Source organism: Dipodomys merriami, unplaced genomic scaffold, assembly GCF_024711535.1.
Source record: "Dipodomys merriami isolate MVZ:Mamm:240054 unplaced genomic scaffold, mDipMer1.0.p SCAF_185, whole genome shotgun sequence".
Lineage (NCBI taxonomy): Eukaryota > Metazoa > Chordata > Mammalia > Rodentia > Heteromyidae > Dipodomys > Dipodomys merriami.
The window spans coordinates 369721-386325 of NW_027203215.1; the positions used below are offsets into that span (position 1 = coordinate 369721).

At 43.6% G+C, this 16605-nt stretch overlaps 1 protein-coding gene and 1 long non-coding RNA gene across 7 annotated transcripts in view; one reads left to right on the forward strand and one right to left on the reverse strand.

Annotated features, from left to right (window-relative positions):
* The window catches only part of Fbn1 (fibrillin 1), a 203474-nt gene that overhangs the window by 179618 nt on the left and 7251 nt on the right, over positions 1–16605 (forward strand). Inside the window, exons 51-63 of one of the 2 annotated variants that reach the window (XM_070026602.1) lie at positions 357–506; positions 861–926; positions 1171–1287; positions 3465–3584; positions 4584–4706; positions 6203–6334; positions 7636–7761; positions 8513–8719; positions 10474–10599; positions 10816–10938; positions 13712–13828; positions 13917–14045; positions 14684–14803. In XM_070026602.1, the coding sequence (XP_069882703.1) occupies positions 357–506; positions 861–926; positions 1171–1287; positions 3465–3584; positions 4584–4706; positions 6203–6334; positions 7636–7761; positions 8513–8719; positions 10474–10599; positions 10816–10938; positions 13712–13828; positions 13917–14045; positions 14684–14803 (1656 nt within the window). Of the gene's footprint in view, positions 1–356; positions 507–860; positions 927–1170; positions 1288–3464; positions 3585–4583; positions 4707–6202; positions 6335–7635; positions 7762–8349; positions 8412–8512; positions 8720–10473; positions 10600–10815; positions 10939–13711; positions 13829–13916; positions 14046–14683; positions 14804–16605 lie in introns of those variants that run through there. The other variant, XM_070026603.1, reaches the window with a different exon arrangement.
* Positions 500–7641, reverse strand: LOC138830170 (uncharacterized). Of its 5 annotated transcripts, XR_011372892.1 has the most exons (5): positions 7445–7641; positions 2685–2762; positions 1135–1265; positions 846–1016; positions 500–634 (listed from the first exon to the last, which is right to left on the reverse strand). It is a non-coding gene; the product is annotated as an uncharacterized lncRNA (long non-coding RNA). The 5 variants fall into 5 exon arrangements; XR_011372894.1 differs by lacking the exon at positions 2685–2762; XR_011372895.1 differs by lacking the exon at positions 7445–7641 and having other exon boundaries at positions 1148–1265; positions 2685–3470.

Genomic DNA, 16605 nt, shown 5'->3' on the forward strand with positions numbered 1-16605 from the left:
GCTAACAGTTGTACAAAACCCAAGTAAACAGTCACCAGTGACAGAATCGCACCAGTGATTCCATCTGTGACTGTTCCAGTCTTGAAGTCACTCATGAGAAACAACTCTCAGGATTGGATTTTATTATTCACATCCAGTGGTTCTGAACTTAATGAGAAATAGCATTAAAGCCACATAAATGCCTTCATGGGATCTGACTCATCCGTTTAACGCCCTTAGACTACTGCAGTCACTGAACGGGTGTTGCTGTGGTAAGGAAGAGAACACGCGTGACCCCGCAGGTTGTTTCCCAGGGTGGTTAGACAACAGGGATTCAGCAGGAAAGTGATGGGAGGTGTCATGACTCTGTGTTGCAGATCTGCGAATGAGCTACTGCTACGCTAAGTTCGAAGGAGGAAAGTGCTCATCCCCCAAATCCAGGAATCACTCCAAGCAGGAGTGCTGCTGCGCCTTGAAGGGAGAAGGCTGGGGAGACCCCTGTGAGCTGTGCCCCACCGAACCCGACGGTACGTGCAATGCCGCGCTCTCCTTCCATGGCTGCTCTGACAGTCTGGGCCTTCCACTTCATTGTGAATCTAATCAGAATGCTCCTTAACCGTGGCTTCACCTCAGGCCCTAGGTAGCGGGCTTGTTCCTAGATATGAAACAGCTAGCTGCCCAAGGAGCAGATACCACCTCTGGGAGACTTGGTGACCCCCCTGTACCCCCACAGATTCTGGGCTTGTCCCGTTCATTATTCCTCCCCCTAGCCAGCATGTGGTGGGTCACTAGGCTGCCATAGAGAGCTGAGGTGGAGACTCTGCCTAACTGCCCCCCCCCCCCGAGGATGACCTACTAATGCGCACCTGTGTCCACTGCAGAGGCCTTCCGCCAGATCTGCCCCTACGGGAGCGGGATCATCGTGGGACCGGACGACTCGGCCGTGGGTGAGTAGCCCGAGCTGCTTCCCAACTTGTCCTAGTGTTCTTGGCCTCTTCTTTGTTTTTCTCCACTGGTTCTCCTTTCTGTAGCTCTACCTAGAAACATCAAGCTCCCTTTCATTTCATCCCGATGCTCTCTTCATTTAGATGTGGACAGCAGCTATTTACTGAGCGCTTACATGACCACCCTTTATCGTTGCCTTAGGAAAATTACCTGGTTTACTCACAGTTTGATCTTTCCTTAATTAAGATATGGATGAATGCAAAGAACCAGATGTCTGTAAACACGGCCAGTGCATCAACACAGATGGCTCCTATCGCTGCGAGTGTCCCTTCGGTTATATTCTAGAAGGAAACGAATGTGTGGGTGAGTAATGAGGCTATTTCTTCCGCAAGGGTTTTATAAATGAAGACTACATGGCATTTTCGCTAGAAAGTATAGCTACCAAGACAAGACTTTGAATGTTGCCCATCCACATATGTATCCTCCATCTAGAATAGTAGCGGAATCACCACGCGCTGCCAGGTATGGTGCTGCTGCAGTTAGCTAAGCAGAAAAGGGCCTTCCTTCCACAGACCTCCGAGAGTAGGGAAGACAGACACTGGACAGAAATACAGATGTGGCTGGGCATGGGTGGTCAGTATAATCGTGGCTATCAAGAGGCTGAGATCTAGAGGATCAAGGTTTATGTAAGGCTAGGAGTGCAGGAGATGGTTAGGCTCCTCCTCTAAAGTAACCTGCAAAAAGCAGGGCTAGAAGCATGGCCCAAGTAGTTGACCACCGACCTAGCAAGTGTGAAGCCCTGAGTTCAAACCTTAGTGCTTCCAGAAAAAAAATGAGAGAGATGGAAAGGGATAGCACATAATGGAAGTATTTGTGAAATGTTCAAAAATTATATATGGTGGACTGGAGGTAAGTGCTCAAGGGGTCGAGCACTTGGCTAGAAAGCACAGGGACTCAAATTCAAACCCCAGTACTGTCCTCCGCCTCACCCCTCCAAAAACCACCGTTAGTCACAATCTTATTCTGTTAGTATATAAAGTGTGAATTTATCTGAACATTTTGAAATATGAAAGGCCCTATACTTAGTATCTTAAAAAATTATAAATGTCAGCCGGGTGCTGGTGGCTCATGCCTGTAATCCTAGCTACTCAGGAGGCTGAGATCTGAGGATCACAATTCAAAGCCAGCCCAGGGAGGAAAGTCCGTGAGACTCTCACCTCCAATAAACCACCAGAAAACCGGAAGTGGCGCTGTGGCTCAAGTGGTAGAGCGCTCACTTTGAGCTGAAGAGCTGAGGGACAGCGCCCAGGCCCAGAGTTCAAGCCCACGACCAACACCCCCCCCCAAAAAAAAAAATATGTGTCTCTCCTAAGACAGACTTAGCTCCTTTATCTACGAATTTGTAAGTAATTCTGATGTAATGTGGATTGTGGCATAGATACTGAGGATCTATCTGTACAAATTTAAAAGTGCTCTTTTCATACAAGGAATCCAAGTGAGAATCCTAGTGTCGGCGGTTGCTGTGCAAGCTTATTCTTCCTGGGTCTTGGGATGTAATACCATGCAGATGATTCAACTCATTCCCAGTTTCACTTATAGCCCTAATGTTCAGTGACATTGTGATTTTTAATAACATATTACATAAATAACCTTGACCGTGCAGTATGATTTAACAGCAGCCAAAAAAGAGCAGATCTGTCACCATTTTCTCATGCATGCTCATGCATGTTGAGCCTCCTTGTCCGGGGTTCTCTCCATACCTTCTTCTTTGACTTCAGGACCCCAAAGTAATATGTAACTCTTCACCATAGACCACTCCTCTCCCAAGCTTTAGACAGCTGAAATAAAAATATTATTTCTGAAAACAAATTCTGTCCTGAGATGTGTCAGCTTCAGCACAGTAAGTGGTCCAAGAGATGTGTTGGAAGCCTCATCTAAATATGTATCTAGCTATGTCTCCTTGCTGAGGTGTGTTCTATTTCCACAGTTCTTCAGAGAGGTCATATCCTAAACGTATTTTTTCCCCTAGCCTTTCTTCTGTCTAATGTAAACCATCTGGTCTTAACAGAATCAACAAAATCAACTTGAATCTTGATTTTATCCAGTGCATTAATTTTTCTTAACCTCTGGTCTCTTGTTTTGCAGTAAGTTTAGTCTTCAATTTTATATCTGGAAAGAATCCATCATATTTAAAGCTTCTTGCAGAATGATGTAATGTAGAGCTAAACTGGAGCTATATTTCTGTCTTTAACAAGCAGAAACTTCTGGCTGTTCATAGAAGCCATGTTTTAAACCACTAGAGCATCTCCTCTCAGGTACTAGAAAACGTTCGTAGCAGGCTAGAAGTTCTAGTTTGTCACTACCTTTGAGGAAGTCAAACTCCAGCCATGAGCCTGTGATAAGACACGCGCATTCCTTTCTTGCAAGAATAGACTGGGAACTCTATCTAGTTACAGATTAAAGTACTCTGACAGAGCAAGCACCAGTCTCTCTGCCCAAGTGTCTACTTTTTCTCAATGCATCTTGTTTTGGATATACAGATACTGACGAATGTTCTGTGGGCAATCCTTGTGGAAATGGGACCTGCAAGAATGTGATTGGAGGTTTCGAATGTACCTGTGAGGAGGGATTTGAGCCGGGTCCAATGATGACATGTGAAGGTAAGCGCTGCAAGCAACACAACAGTCAGTAACCTGTCCTGGTCATGGGAACGTTGGCTGATTACAGTATTTAGCATTAAAAACCACTCAGATTAAATAGAAAAAAAAATCTGAGTTTGGTGGGTTATTCCATTATTTCTTCTCTACAGTTTGAGATATATACTCTTCTGCAGAAGAAATTTTGCCTTGCTGAGGGGGGAAAAAAAAGATAGCTTGGTTATGGTGGATCCAAGTTTCTCAGGGTAGACTAAAGAACATGATGATGAGGGTAGACGGGCAAAGTATTAAAAGGAACTCTCATCAGAGCGATGGGTTTCTACCAGTGTTCAGTCAGCATCAGTAATCTTTGGGGAGCAACAAGACCAAGGTGGTACCAAAGGGTTAATGCTGCTTTTCCAGAATATAATCTGCAGGTTCTAAATCACAAAATCTGCCGGAATCACCTTTGCCCTTAATTCTAACACCATTCCCAGCCAGTTTAGGGATAGAACTCAGGGGTCTGGGTGGACTAGGTTTCTCTGAAAGTATAGAATGACACAGAACACTATTTGTTTAGGGAAAACATTACTACCTCACAGGAGCCTCTTTGCATGGGGAGGGAAGGTGGGAGTGTTCCAGAGGGGTATAGCTTCTGTTCTGACCATGATGGTGAGTTTAGGCTGAAGGAGGCAGAAAATGATCCCATTCCGTGTACTGGACAATGAGTGGGAAATAGTCAACCTGAGTCTTCCAAACAAGAATTTCATAAAAGTTCTTATAGAGTGACCTGTAATTTTTCATCTACCTAAATAACCACTCGTCACTACACCAGGAGAGCAAACCTATACTGGAGCTGTGCTGGGAAAAAAATCAGAATATATGGTCACCGTTATACCAAAAATAACCAACTTAGGTCATAATTTCCTGGAAGAAGGAGGTTTAGTTCATACGTATTTGCAAAATGAGTTTCTCTTTTGTTGTTGACATACATAATCCTTTATTTTCTTTCTTCTGCTGCAGATATAAATGAATGTGCCCAGAATCCTCTGCTCTGTGCCTTCAGGTGTGTAAACACGTATGGGTCATATGAATGCAAATGTCCTGCTGGATATGTTCTCAGAGAAGACAGGAGGATGTGCAAAGGTGAGACGCCCAGGACAAAACTCACCCAAGGAAGACCAACCTCTCTGTATGCTAACACATGTTGCTCACAAATTACCACAACACAGGAAGGGCTAGGGACTGGGGAACATATGAACACGTTTAGTCTGCAGGCAATTCACTGCTAATCATAGGTAGACGGCTGTTAGGCTGAGTGTCCACTGTGGATGTGCATCACGAGCCTAAGATGTGCCAGTCAACCAAGCAGTTTATGACTGTGTCTTGATCAGTGTCACCCCTTTCAATATTCTCACTCATCCCTTCCCTCACTTTCCTTAACTCTGTAGGATACACATTGAATTCTTGACTGCATTTTCCTCCCCTCTCTCACTCCTCTTCCTTTGGCTCCACCCCACCCCTTTCAAGTACCCAACTCCTGGTGTTTATTTGATTCAGCTTTGACTTTGCCTTTCTGAGGAATTACATCATTTGAGTGAACATAATTTTTTTTTATAAAGGCATTTCCCTCCGTTGTGAAGTTCAGTATGAAGAGGGTGAGAAAAAGGACAAAGGATAATTATAATATGTATGATTTAAAAAAAACTGTGTGGGATTCTATCTATAGCTATCTACATATATCCAGCAATATTTCAATCTAGATACATGTCTATATGTATATCCCTGAGAATACAAATCAAGGGGTATAGGAGAATGAAAAGAGAGGAAATCCCATTTGCCAAGAATTGGGTAACAATGAAATCTATTGTATTAAACCATTTCCACTAGGAATGCTTGTCAAACACTGACAAATCCCAGAGCTCTGGACTGGACTATTTATGAACTTGTGTACTTGTGGGGCTGGCCTTCTTGGCCAACCTTGAAATGCAAATACACGATGGCTTATGCATTGTTTTGCTTGAAGGTGTGGAGGTGTCCTGATCTCATGTGGGGAAAGACCAAATTTCTCACCTTAGAACATATATAAGGGAAATGCTGGACAGTAAAGAGTGAGGAAGAACCAGCTAACCCAGGGAAAATGAAATGGAGGGAAAATCCAGTGGGGAGTAAGATACCTGTGCGTGCTGTCTTCTCATCAAAGTATAATAACCAAGCTTTCCTCATTCAATGATTATTCTAATATATAATGCTCACTACCATGTTTAATTAATTATAATGACTGTATAATCTATCATGCTCTTGTTATGAGATACTGTGATTATGCTTTTGTCCTTGTTATGAAATATCAGTAAATATCAATAGTAAAGAATTGGAAATGCTTCAAACAAAGGAGAAGAAAAAGTAAAGAAAGTACTAAGTGAAAGGTATGACTAGAATCAGGCTGTGGAAGAGATGATCAAATGGTTAGGAACAATTTGTCAGGTTCGAAGGTGGTTAGTACACTTTGTTAAGCGGTCAATGCTTGATACAGAAGTTCAACGCTGAAAACATAGATGAAAACTGGTTACTTCCATTTTATATGAAAAGGTAGGTATTTAATGCAGTTTGTTTTCTAAATTGTGCTTATGCATCCTTTACAGATGAGGATGAGTGTGAGGAGGGAAAACATGACTGTACTGAGAAACAAATGGAATGCAAGAACCTCATTGGCACCTACATGTGCATCTGTGGACCTGGGTACCAGCGGAGACCTGACGGAGAAGGCTGTGTGGGTAAGACGAGCTTGCGCGAAGGGTTGAGTTGGATGTGATGGGGGAACAGGCAGCCTGGGTTGAGTTCTGGACCAGAGTCTTTTTACCTTTCTAACGTCATGTCACAACTTTCAATGGAGACCCCTTCCTCTTAATTATGTATGAAGTCCAAGAGCAATGCTATGTTCTTCCTCTGAGCTCCCCTGCCCCTTTGTTGTTGGCCCCTTTTGATGCCATGACTGGAACACCATGCCTTTCCTCTGTTATTTTCCTTTATGGCAAGTGACAGCCAACAGATCAAATCTAGCACACCAGCCTGCCACCTGTTGTGAATGGAAATATTAAAGCACAGTAACTCAGGCCTGCAATCCTAGATAAACGATGGGAGGACCACACTCTAAGGCTGGCCAGTCGCCTCAACAGGAAGCAGCTTGGTGTGGCGGTGCCTTCCTGTCAGCCCTCTACCTCCCCTAGGAGACCTCAGTGTCAGGGAGCTAAGCTTTTTGTGTTTGTGATTTTTTTTTTTTTTGCCAGTTCTTGGGCTTGAACTCAGGGCCTAGCCACTGTCCTTAAGACTCTTTTGCTCAAGGTTAGCAACTCTTACTACTCAGCGGTACTTCTGGCTTTTTCTGTGTATGTGGTACTGAGGAATCGAACCCAGCACTTCATGCATGCTAGGTGAGCACTCTACCACTGAGCTGCATTCTCAATCCTAGCCGGTTTTAAATGAGGAAGAACACGAGGAAAGTTACCCTTCTAGACAACCACTGGATGACTCAGAATCTCCAGCTAGTTTAGTTTTTCTTTTAACCTGGGAAATTGAATTATGGTTTACTATTTAATTCTTTTGAGCTATTACAAATAATCTATATTGAATATGAAGTCTAGACAGATGCCCCAGGTCAACACTTACTCTAACAAGACTTCAAACTCTAACTTTTAACAAGACTTCAAACCCTAACTTTTTCACCTTCACTAAATAAATGTTTGGGAACCTCCATATGATCTGATAACAAAAATTCAATTAACTGAGAACCAAGGGCATCAAAATGTTATCCACTATGCCTTTCAAGGAGCAGAGGTTCGCACACATGCCCGTGTGTGTGCTTACTCCCTGGAAGGGCCGCTCACCTGCCGTGGGGTCACGTTCCACAGAGGACTCTGGTGTGGCTGAGGAAGAGAGAAGGGAGGGGGATTGTGAATAGATTTACCTATTTACAAATTAAATTGAGATAGATAGAAGGAGAAAAAGAGCAATCAAATCCTTCTACAAACGGTTAGATAACTGCTTCTGTTTTCTATCCTTCAATGGAACCTCTCAGATGAAAATGAATGTCAGACCAAGCCGGGAATCTGTGAAAATGGGCGCTGCATCAACACAAGAGGGAGCTACACCTGTGAGTGCAATGACGGGTTCACAGCCAGCCCCGCCCAGGACGAGTGCCTCGGTGAGTAGAGCAGGGGCATTCTTGTTTTTGTAAAATTTACGTGCACACATCTTGAAATAGTAATTTAAGGGTCAAAGCTGGAAAGAGTGTCTACTTTTGCTAGAGATTTAGCGCACCTTTTCCTGTTTCCTCCATAATTATGCCTTGACGCAAAGTAATTGCTACACACATAAAATATTAATGTAAAAATTCCCCGGCTCATTTGACATACAAGTGCACATGACTCCAAAAGCTACAATTTGGGGCAAACAAATGTGCTGAAACCCAGATCTTGGATTTGAAATAGATGTCAAAATGTGAGGAAGGAAAAAAAAAAAATGCCTATAGAGATGACTTAGTAATTTACTCTCCCTCGGGTTTAGTACCACCCTGCAGCTAAATTCTTCCTCTGCTGATCAAAATCACTTGCCCAGAATTTCTTGGCTGCCTGTTGGTGATCAGGATCTGTTCCCTTATGCTGCTCTGCGCCCCCCCACCCCAGCGTGACTGTTAGGATGATTTCCCCACGTGTGTGGGTGCACAGTCAGAGCTTTTCTAAGCCAATGCCTCTCTGCCAGCTTACTGAATCTCTTGTCTTGTTTCCCTCAGACGGCACCCTTTCTCTCTTACTGCTGCTTCCAGCTTTCCCTTCTCGCTCCTTCTCATCCAGGGTAAAGTGTTACAATCTTTTGTTTTTTTTGATCTGGCCAAATTTAGTCATGCTCCTAACATTTCCTAAGATCCTCTTTTTCATTCAATGTCCCCTCTCTAGACAATCGAGAAGGGTACTGCTTCACGGAAGTGCTGCAAAATATGTGTCAGATCGGCTCAAGCAACAGAAACCCTGTCACCAAGTCTGAATGCTGCTGCGATGGAGGGAGGGGCTGGGGCCCGCACTGTGAGATCTGCCCTTTCCAGGGCACTGTGGCTTTCAAGAAACTCTGCCCCCATGGCCGAGGATTCATGACCAATGGAGCAGGTACTCTGTTTGTTGTCACTTATGACTAGTGTGAGTTTTGCTATAAAAACAAGACTCTACAAAGTGAGCTTACATAGAGCTGTATAGCTGGGATTGGAAAAAAAAATCCATTATTCTGTTGTTAGACCTTCAAGGCCACATGTCAACGTGTCCTTGGGTCTGTGGCTGTATGGGCCTGGTCCCTGCCTCTTCCCTGCTCCTTCAGGCTTTTGAAACAAAAGTTTGCTGTAAGTCCATTATTGGTCTTACAGCAAGATTCTTTAGCTACATCTTGAACCAACTATTAGATTCATTGGATTCTAGTTTACCTGTAGGTATTTAACTTAGAACATTAGCTAAAGCATACTACATTGAAGACCTATAATAATGCTGGTATCCTTCAGTTTAACACAATTCCATCTGAAAAAGCAAAGAAAGTAAAAGGATGAGAAGGCCGGCTGGGTAATGAAGACCTCCAGGCCTAGTGTGATTTCCCTGCTTATCAATAGTAATCCAAATTAGGTTTTAGTTCATAAAAGGACTGAGAAAAGAAATGAGGAGGGTTTTTGTTACTGTTTTCTTTTTAGGTTCCTTGGGAGAGAATTATTTGAAATAAGGAGGTTAAAAAGATATGCTTGAAGGCAGGATAACAGAATAGGGTATGGAAGGAGGGAGGCAGCAGTGGACAGATAAAATGGAGTGGCCAGAAGCAATTTTTGCTGCTTTGGAGGATGTAAAAATAAGATGGTGGAAGACTCATTTCCTGAGAACAGTGAGAATGTGCTAAGTTGCACTTCAGGATAAACTTGAAAAGGTCAGGCAGACCCGGATGTTGATATAAAATGGTCATTTGGCAAAGCAAGGGCTGATAGGGCATGTGTAAACTACTCGTATTGGCCCCCTCCCAAGCAAGGAGATCCCTGGGTCAGAGAGGTGGAAGACAGTAGTTTTAATGCTAAACAGTACACTGGCCAAATACTACTTCTCAGTGGTGGGGCCAAGAATAAGGGTCTGTCTCTCTTACTAGGTGGCAAAATCCAGTCTCTGTCTACCCAAAGCCCCAATTCATTTCCTTTTTCATCAAAGAAAAGATGTTCCATTTCCGCAATATTATGTAATTTGGTATTTTCCAGGATTAACTTCAAACACAGAGAGCTTTCCTTATTTTGAAGATGCAATATTAGATAAGGATCCCTTGCTGTGACTTGATTATGCGAACTCAGCAGGAGGCGAGCTTCATAGCCTGAGCAGAGCATAAGGCCAAATGTGTCTCCATGGGGGGGGGGGTGTTCTCTATTGGCCCTAGAAGAGAAAAATACAAAATTTAGAAGACCAGTCTTTCTTCAATTTTCCCGTAGCCTGATTAGTTTGTGCTACCATCCTGGTAAAGGTATTACCATGTGGCCTTTCAGTTTCTTTTTTTTTTTTTTGGGTCCGGTCGTGGGGCCTGAACTCTGGGCCTGGGCGCTGTCCCTGAGCCCTTCAGCTCAAGGCTAGCACTCTACCACTTGAGCCACAGCGCCACTTCCGGTTTTTTTCTTTTTGCTTATGTGGTGCTGAGGAATCGAACCCAGGGCCTCAGGCATGCAAGGCAAGCGCTCTACCACTGAGCCACCTTCCCAGCCCTCTTTCAGTTTCATTACTACCACAGCATACAAAATGTATGTTGTCATGCCTTTGGTTTAGTGTTAGATCTGTAGTATACTAACACACACTGTCAGAATTGCTTAATGTTGTCTATTTTATAATACCTTAATTTATATCAACTTGTCTAGATATTGATGAATGCAAGGTTATTCATGATGTTTGCCGCAATGGGGAATGTGTCAACGATAGAGGATCCTATCACTGCATTTGTAAAACTGGGTACACGCCGGATATTACTGGAACAGCTTGTGTGGGTAAGTACCCTCTTTCTCATGGTTTTTCCCTTTAAGTAGAAAGATCAGCTATGGGGGCAGGGGAACCCTTCAAGCTAATCATCTAAAATACATACACAATTTCATAGAAAACATAAAACAATGATGGAATACTAAAGTTTTTTGTTAAACTCTCACAGTGGACTTTGGGCATTGAAGCATCCTTTTAGATGGAAATCACTGTCTCTTCAATCATAGATTTGAACGAGTGCAACCAGGCTCCCAAACCCTGTAATTTTATCTGCAAAAACACAGAAGGGAGCTACCAGTGTTCCTGTCCAAAAGGCTACATTCTGCAAGATGATGGAAGGAGCTGCAAAGGTAGGCAAAGTAGAATTGTCTTTGCCCATTCACCTGTCAGTCCTTGTACCTGTGAGGAATCCACAGATGAGCTTGGAGATCCGTTACAAAAGAGGTTCTTCCCTGAGGTGAGAGCCGGTGTAGGAAGTGGGTCCCCAAAAGAGGGAGCTGACACCAGGAGGCTGCAGAGAACCAGGGGCGGCAGTGATCCAGTGTGCATGCCGCCCCAGCCAAGGCTGATTGGATGTAACAAATGTGTAGTCCCATGAAGACATGGCCCACACAGTTGTGATGTAGACTCTAGCCTCAGGATAATTAGTTCTACAATCCGAGAAGACACTGTGCCTAACTAATTAAAGACTGTGTCTACGAAGTAAGACTATTCCTGCCTTCTAAGAGACATAAACATCACCCAGAATTTTGATGGAAACAGCAAAACTTTGAACAGAAGTCTTTCCTTAACTATAAATTATACCCTCTGCAAAATTCTTTCAGTGTACACTTATTCCTCAACAGCTTGCTTGATAGTAAGAACTTCATAAAGATCAGCTGAGAAAATGAGGGATTTGGAGAAAGTGTTCTATCATGAAACTTTGGATAAACCAGAAAAGTAAGGGAGGGTAAAGAGCTGAAAGAAAAGACATGGGGAACAGTAACAAGGAGATCCTGACCCCTTTCCTGTGTCTTCTGGAAGTAATGTAAAGGAGACAACTGTTGAAGGCTTCTAAATAATCTTTAAGGAAAGGAAGCTGAGAGATCTACTAAAAAAATTCTAACTATCTGAAGTGCATTCTTACTCCACAATGTTCAGGAAGCTCCATACTATGCTCTTAGGAGGTATTAGGAGTACAGAAAGCAATTATGTGATTGCTTAACACATCTATTTATAATGTAAATCCTTGTCTTTTACCCAACATTCTTGGCATATATGACTAAATATGGAAATAAGTGGTGCAGTTATGTGTATACTGAAATGGAGAGAAGCCCTAGAGAAATGTGGGGTCCATATAAGGAGAAAAACAATCAAAGCAAGATATTTGAATGTATAGAAATGCCACAGTGAAACCTATTGATTTGTACAATTACTAAGTTATATAATAAAAAAGATAAAAGAAGACATTCTGAGAGGTGAGAAGAGCAAGTGTTGCTGTCTATAATGTACCATGTTTATATCATCAAATACCCTCACCTGTCTCAGGTGACCTTCTATAAAGATATGAAGATGCTATAGCAAAGCTTCTAGGGTCCTGGAGAGGGGAAGTTAGTCACAGACTCAGAGTAGAACATCAGACAGCTTGTCAGCAGGGGACAATAGAGGACAGGCTCCGTCTTCAGGAAAGCGAGCACTGAGATGGCCATAGGAGGTTTTCTCAGATGTCCTGTGCATAAGGGCACTGTGAAGCAAATTACATCACTAGTACATCTTAACACCAATCTGCAGGTATGTACTCTTCTGTGTGATATGTGCGTGGTAACTGAATTTATGGTAAAACACTCCCTCAATACACTATTTTAAAATTACTGTTAAAATTCATGCCAAGTGCATGGTGCATGCCTGTAACTTGGTTACATGGGAGGCATGGAGGATTGCAATCTGAGGTCATCTGCTACAAAAAGTGACACTGTGTATGAAAAATATGCCAGAAAAAAAGGGGGGGGGCTGGGCGCTGGTGGCTCACGCCTATAATCCTAGTTACTCAGGAGTCTGAGATCTGAGGATCATGGTTCAAAGCCAGCCCAGGCAGGAAAGTCCATGAGACTCATCTCCAATAAACCACTAGAAAACCAGAAGTGGCACTGTGGCTCAAGCGGTAGAGCGCTCGCCTTGAGCTGAAGAACACGGACAGCGCCCAGGTCCACAGTACAAGCCCCACGACCGGCAAAAAAAAAAGGGGGGGCGGTATTTTGCTTAAGTGGTAGAATGAGTGCAAATCCTAGTATTATCCAAAAGGAAAAATCAGCTAAAAGCTACAACATACTTTGTATGTCTTTTTTCTTCTTTCCTGGGTGAGTGGGGAGCTTGCCTGTCCTGGAGCTACCATTCTGGGCCTAAGCATGGTCCCTGAGCTTTTCTGCTTAATGCAGGTGCTCTACCACTTGAGCTACTACGTTTTTTGTTTTTTTTTTTTGGATTGTGGGGCTTGAACTCTGGGCCTGGGCACTGTCCCTGAGCTCTTCAGCTCAAGGCAAGTGCTCGAGTCACTTCTGATTTTCTGGTGGTTAATTGGAGGTAAGAGTCTCACTGGAACTTTCCTGCCCAAGCTGGCTTTGAACCACAATCCTCAGGTCTTAGCCTCCTGAGTAGCTAGAATTACAGGCATGAGTCACCAGCACTCGGCTGTCTTGGTATTTTTAATGAACACTGGAGTTAAAAATAGGCCCAGAAAGTGATGGCAGTATAAGGACAGGGACCTGATTACAGTAGAAGATTTTGTAGCAATGAGAAATTATATTTGATAAATACTAAATGTGGCTTTGAGTGTTCTTAGCTTTTAGACTTTTCCTTCAGTTTTTCATTTCAGTTGATAATGGGTTTTAAAATTTTTAAATTTCCCAACAACCGGTTTTCAAACTACTTTTCTCAAACTTAAGGGAACTGGGCTATCCTTAGGTCCCAAAAAGAACCACTTAGTTTTCTTTGTGTTCTAAATTGAAACTTTTGTTCACAGAGTGGTACTTATCCATTCGCAGGCTCTGTTCTGGCCAGGGTTGCTGGAGACATGGCACAGCTGGCTAAAGGCCGCTTCTCTGGACCTGTGTCGTCCACTCAGCACAACGCCATTTTTTCTTGCAGATCTTGATGAGTGTGCAACCAAGCAGCACAACTGCCAGTTCCTGTGTGTGAACACCATTGGTGGTTTCACGTGCAAATGTCCTCCTGGGTTCACCCAGCACCACACCGCCTGCATTGGTAAGCAGAAGAAAACACTGGACTGACTTGGTCTTTTCTGAAGAAACCTTTGGGGCATTTAAGTCCTTTCTCCCATTGCTTCTCATAGATAACAATGAATGTACCTCTGATATCAACCTGTGTGGGTCAAAAGGCGTCTGTCAGAACACACCTGGAAGCTTCACCTGTGAATGCCAACGGGGATTCTCCCTGGATCAGAGTGGTGCGAGCTGTGAAGGTGGGTAGAAGCGCCAGCTGTGGCTCCTGTGGAAGTGGCCTGTATGAGGATCAGCACCTTCACCACCATCTTGTGGGTGGGGGGGGGCACTCAACTGAAGTTGGGAAGGGAAGGGTTTGCTTGGGAACCCATACCTTGAGTCCCATGCTTTGTGTCTGCAATACTTGCCTTGCCTAGATGAATACTTTAACCTGAGAGGGAATAACTCAGTCATCAAGAACAATGCTACTGGCTGGGCACTGGTGGCTCACACCTGTAATCCTAGCTACTCAGGAGACTGAGATCTAAGGATTGTGATTCGAAGCCAGCCTGGGCAGGAAAGTCTGTGAGACTCTTGTCTCCAATTAATCACAGAAAAAGCTGGATGTGGTTCTGTGGCTCAAGTGGTAGAGGCTAGCCTTGAGCAAAAGGAGCCCAGGGACAGCGCCTGGGGTGATGGGATGGCAATGGAAAATAATAATAATAATAATAAAAACAACAGCTAGATTTCTGGTCACTGGGTGGAGAGCCATTAGATTCCCCAGCTGGCCTGGTTAACTTTTACACTTCTATAGTAATCTATACATTTCTTAACTAGAATTGCCTTTTATCTTGACATGGAAATAAATGTGGCTTTAAGGCGACTCTGCTTTTTTCAGATGTGGATGAGTGTGAGGGCAACCACCGCTGCCAACACGGCTGCCAGAACATCATCGGAGGCTACCGGTGCAGCTGTCCCCAGGGCTACCTGCAGCACTACCAGTGGAACCAGTGTGTGGGCAAGTAGCATCTCCCCCTCCGCTGCATGCACTGCTCTCTTCCCAGCACCCAAACCCTGCTTACTTTCAAAAACATTACACTGGTAAGTGAAACAACACACAGTAATTTAAGATTGTTCAAACCTGATTCAAACCAAAGGAAAGAAAGTGTCTTTAAAAAAATGGCACACTAAGAAAAAAAATTACAATGAAGGATGCTTCGTCTTGTCTGGAATGAAGCATCCTTAGAATTCCTTGCTCCTGCTTTCATCCGCTCCCTACTGCGTGGCTAGTCTTCAGCCCGCTCCTGAGTTCTCTTCATACTGGGGGTGAACCAAATCCTACTTCTGACTGAAAAAGAGCATGCAGCCAGAAGCTGTTTTGCAGAAGCATATGTTCAGCCTGAAGATACAGAAGTAGTTCTGCTCAGCTCTACACAGCTCTAGGGCAGAGAGTGAGCAGCAGAATCAGAGAATTTTCTCGGGGATTTGCTAAATTCTTTTGACAATTAAGGGAGCTCAATCGACTCTCATTAAATTAAAAATGATACCATCTTTGATTTCACAATGTCATGGGAAAACAACTCCATGCACATTAGAGAATCAAAACATTGAGTTTAGAGGGACAGCAAAGGCCATCTAGCTCAAACCCAGGACCCAGAAGCCCAGGGAAGGGGAGGTAATAAAGTTCTTGGTTCTTCTGAGACATCCCTAGAACTAGACTCCAAGACCTCTAACTTACTTTAAGACCATCTTTTGCCAGGTGCCAGTGGCTCACGCCTATAATGTTAGCTACTCAGGAGGCTGAGATCTGAGCATCGCGGTTCAAAGCCAGCCCGGGCAGGAAAGTCTGGGAGACTCTTATCTCCAATAAACCACTAGAAGTGGGGTTATAACTCAAGTGGCATAGTGTTTGCCTTGTGCTAAAGAGCACAAGGACAGCACCCAAGCCCAGAGTTCAAGCCCCATGACTGACAAAAAAAAAAAAAAGAACATCATCTTTTTTTCAAGTGTCATTAAAAACTTTTCCTGCTCACAGCAAGCATCTACAGAGCACCAGTGCAGGCTGAGTGCTTGGTCACATGACCTTTTCTAGCTGCCACATACTGGGGTGCAGATCCCTTCTTAGCAAAAAACTACCAAAATTACTACTTCCTAAGTGGGTGCTTCTAATGGCAAGGTTTCTCTTATTCCAAAAGAACACATTTCATGTTTTCATTTATTAAAACTGGCTCATCTTGACTTGATCCATGACAGTTTTGCAGAGGTATGTAGGGTTGGCTGGAATGACCCTAGTTCTAGAAGAGTAGACCATACAACTCTCAGTGTTGTCTGGTTTTAATAAAACACTTATGGTCATTATCAACTCTGGGGAGATAGTTGTCTGATTTTAGTCACTAGTTTCTGCTACAGCGGACTTTGTTACTTCAATACCCAGCAATGTTTTTAGTGTTATGAGAGAAAAAATATAAAAGAGGAAAGGTGCATCAGTCCTAAGCCTTGTCCTCTTACCTCCAGTCCAGAAATGTTGATTAAGTCTGAAGAGATGCAGCCGCATTCACAGGGTGAGGCTTGCCTTGCAAGCAGCAGAGGTTCTGCCTTCAATTCTCCAGCACCACTTTGGGGAGAAAAAAAAATTAGTTTAGGGTTCTTAATGCCTCAAAACACCAAACTGGCTTCATAAAGTCCCAATGAAAATGATGTAAGGCTAGAATGTAGCTTCTCTGAACTGTGAAAACAGAGCAGATCTCTTGGACCAGCTCTGCCTGGATCCTTATTCCTAGTTGGCTAGAAGCTCACTCTTCCTCATGGCTAGGTTTGGGG